The following is a 3,652-nucleotide window of genomic DNA, read 5'->3' on the forward strand; positions in this document are numbered from 1 at the left end:
GGTGCTCAGGCCTTGGCAGGGGCTGCCCAGGGAGGGTTGGAGTGCCCATCCCGGAAGGATTTAGGAGAATTCTTGGTTCCCTAAACCCTTACAATAACCAGAGGCAAATCTTTGCCAAGGGTTTTATTATCCCACGCAGGGAGAGAGAGAAGCAGGAATTTGTCTGAGTGTTGGTTGGTAGATGTGAGCCAAAGGTGAGTGTCCTTCCCTGAGGGGTGCAGGTGTGGAAAGGCTGAGTTTGCTGAAGAAGGGATCTCAGGAAGCTGATCCTGTGGGTTTTGTAACATTTATAAAATCACGGAATCCTGGATTCACTTGGGCTGGAAAAGCCCTGTGAGACCTTTGAGTCCAACCTCCCCCAGCCCTGCCCAGGCCACCACTGTCCCTGTCCCAAAGTGCCACAAACCCTGCAGGGATGGGGAGTGCCCCCCAGCCTGGGCAGCTGTGCCAGGCGTGGGCAGCCCTTCCCAGGTGGGAATTGTTCCCAGTGCCCACCCTGAGCCTGCCCTGGGGCAGTTCGGGGCTGTCCTCACTCCCTGGGCACTGCTGGGGCCAGGGTGACACTGGGCTGTCCCAAAGTGCTGGGGACAAAGCTGGCACTGGGGCAGCAGGGGAGGGCAAGGAGCTGCTCTGGCTGAACATCCTGGAGGGAAGCTCAGTGCCAGGGGTGTTCCTGATTGTTAATTAGTGTTTAATCATGTGGTTTGAGTTGGGAGGGACCTCAGAGCCCACCCAGTGCCACCCCTGCCCTGGCAGGGACACTGCCACTGCCCCAGGGTGTCCCAGTGCCCAGCCTGGCCTTGGGCACTGCCAGGGATCCAGGGGCAGCCCCAGCTGCTCTGGGCACCCTGTGCCAGCCCTGCCCACCCTCACAGGGAACAATTCCTCGTTCCCAATCTCTGTCCCCAGTCAACCCAGGGATCCATTCCCTGTGCCCTGTCCCTCCAGCCTTGTCCCCAGTCCCTCAAATGAACAAATTCAGGCAGAAATAAATGTGGGTATTTTCAGCAGGCGAGGAGTTCATTTAGGAAAATGAGGGTTGTAAGTTTGGAGGAATCACATCTGTGTGCACAATTTAAATTCTCTCTGGGGTCAGTGAGTGACACAAAATCAAATTGTGATTTCCATAGGGTTTCCAAGGAAGTAAAGCAGAGGGGTGGGATGAGCTGAGCTTTCAAGGTCCCTTCCACACAAACCCTTCAGGATCTGATGACATTGGGGTGACCAAGCTCCCGTTCCCTGCATCCAGAGGCTCTCAGAGCCTTCACACAATCCTGCTGCTCCCAGGATGGAGAAACGAGAACTCCAGGGCTGGAAGGAATGAGGAATGCCCAGGGCAGGCTGGACATCAGCAGGGATTGACGCCGTGGTAGTAACTGGTGCTAATTATCACTAATTGCCAGTGGTGGTGTTTGCTGTAACTCCTTCTGAGCCAGTGGCAATCTGAACTTCCATGTGAATGCCCCTGGGAGCTGGTCCCAGTTGCACTTCGGAGCATTGGACAGCAGCAGTGATTAATTCCACAGCAGTAATTAATGCCACAGCAATAATTAGCCAGGGCTGCCCTTTCCTGGGGTGTCAGTGAGGAGCAGGAGGAGCTGCCAGGTAATGGCTGAGCTGCCATGACCTTGGAATTATGGAATTTTTAGGGTTGGGAAAGACCATCCCCAGGGTTCCATGTCACTGCTGGAGCTTGGTGAGAGCAGCAGCATTTTCAGAATTAATTTTGTAACTCAGTTTGGGGTTTAAACCCCATTTTTGGTCATTCCTGTGGGTGTCACCAGCACTGCCAAGGACCCAGGGTCACCAATCCCGTGAGGCCATTTAATGTGAGAATCAGAAAAACAAAAACTTCTGCAGGCACTAAAGAGTTTAATCTGCAGCCTTAGAGGACACTGAGGTTAATGTAAACATGTAAATGTAAAAATACAGTGTAAAAATGCAAATGTAAAAATACAATGTAAAAATTTAAATGTAAAAATACAATATAAAAATACAGTGTAAAAATGCAGTACACAGACATTTAGCAGAAAAATCATAAATGTGTGTTTCTGTAGTTGTAAGCAAGAATATCCCTTAAGTAAGAGGGAAACTGTGTTGGGTAAAATAGTGAAGGGTTTATCATGAAAAGGTGAGGCTGTATGGAATAAACTGAGTTTAGAAATCATAATAAAAGCATGTGTGCCTGTGAGTTAAAGTCCATTAAATAAAAGTATCCATAGTACAGCAGAAGTAATAGGTTAAAAAAGTAAAATAAATCCTGTGGCAACTGTTAGTTTAGAAAGTTACATATTGCCGTGTAACAAAGAAACTTGTGACTGCTTTTAAACCACAGCCCAATTCTTGCTCCTCTAAAACCTCACAGCCTCTGAGATCAATATTTATCTAGGAAATAAATAATTCTTGGCTTGAAAATAGTCCCATCCCTTCACTTCTAGCAGTGCCAATAATAATTTAGCACAACTGAGGGAGTTGTGGAAGGAGATAAAGTCACTCCTGCCCCTCCCAGCACTGCCCCACCTTGGCTTTGCCCGTAAAGGACAGAAATTGGGAAAGTGGCTGTTCCTCCCCTCAAATGCCCCTCTGTGTTCAGAAAGTGAGCTAAAAATCCCTTAATTGGATGGGTAATTCCTGAGCGAGCCCCCAGGTAATTGGTTTATTTCCTAATCTTCCGTAATTTTATTAAAACTTTCAATTTCCACCATCAGAGCCCTTCAAAGCCTCCCAGAATTCATTCCAAGAGCAGTGCCTGCCCTGATTTCCCAGCAGTGCTGGGCATTCTGCTCCTGTGCCCTCTGTGCCTGCCCCAGCTGTGTGTGCCTGCCCCTGCCCTTCCTTCCAGGGCTCACCTTGCTTGTCCCCCCAAAAAACCCAGACTCACCTGTGCTTGTTCCCCCAGAAAAACCCAGACTCACCTGTGCTTGTCCCCCCAAAAAACCCAGACTCACCTGTGCTTGTTCCCCCAAAAAAACCCAGACTCACCTGTGCTTGTTCCCCCAAGTGCTGTTTGTCCCCAAACCCCCAGACTCTCCTGTGTTTGTCCCCAGACCCCCAGACTCACTGTGCTGTTTGTCCCCAAACCCCCAGACTCTCCTGTGTTTGTCCCCAAACCCCCAGACTCTCCTGTGTTTGTCCCCAAACCCCCAGACTCACTGTGCTGTTTGTCCCCAGAAATCCCCGGCCAAGAAGCTGAGCCATGCCATCAGTAAATCCCTGGGCTGTGTGCCCAGCAGGGACCCGCCCCGGCCGCTGTTCCCCGAGCAGCCCGAGAGACCCCTGGACCTGGCCCACATCGTGTGAGTACTGAGCCCCCTCCCCACCTCTGAGCCCCCTCCTCACCCCTGAACCCCTCCTGAGCTGCCCCACATCGTGTGAGTACTGAGCCCCCTCCCCACCTCTGAGCCCCCTCCTCACCCCTGAACCCCTCCTGAGCTGCCCCACATCGTGTGAGTACTGAGCCCCCTCCCCACCTCTGAGCCCCTTCCCCATTTCTGAGCCCTCTCCCCACTCCTGAGCCCCCTCCTCACCCCTGAATCTTCTCCTGAGCCCCCTCCCCAGACCTAAGTCCCTCCTGAGCCCCCAGACCTGGCCCACACTGTGTGAGTACCTGAGCCCCCTCCTGAGCCCCCTTTAGTCTCTGAGCCCCCCCTGA

At 51.9% G+C, this 3,652-nt stretch overlaps 1 protein-coding gene across 1 annotated transcript in view; it reads left to right on the forward strand.

Moving 5' to 3' along the window:
* Positions 1–3,300, forward strand: part of LOC120502640 (dystrobrevin beta) — a 39,221-nt gene extending 35,921 nt beyond the window's left edge. The window contains exon 10 of the mRNA XM_039710215.1: positions 3,172–3,300. Coding sequence (XP_039566149.1) covers positions 3,172–3,300 — 129 coding nt within the window. The remainder of the gene's footprint in view (positions 1–3,171) is intronic.
* Positions 3,301–3,652: the final 352 nt, after the last annotated feature.

The sequence above is a fragment of the Passer montanus genome, unplaced genomic scaffold (assembly GCF_014805655.1).
Source record: "Passer montanus isolate IOZ18808 unplaced genomic scaffold, ASM1480565v1 scaffold225, whole genome shotgun sequence".
Lineage (NCBI taxonomy): Eukaryota > Metazoa > Chordata > Aves > Passeriformes > Passeridae > Passer > Passer montanus.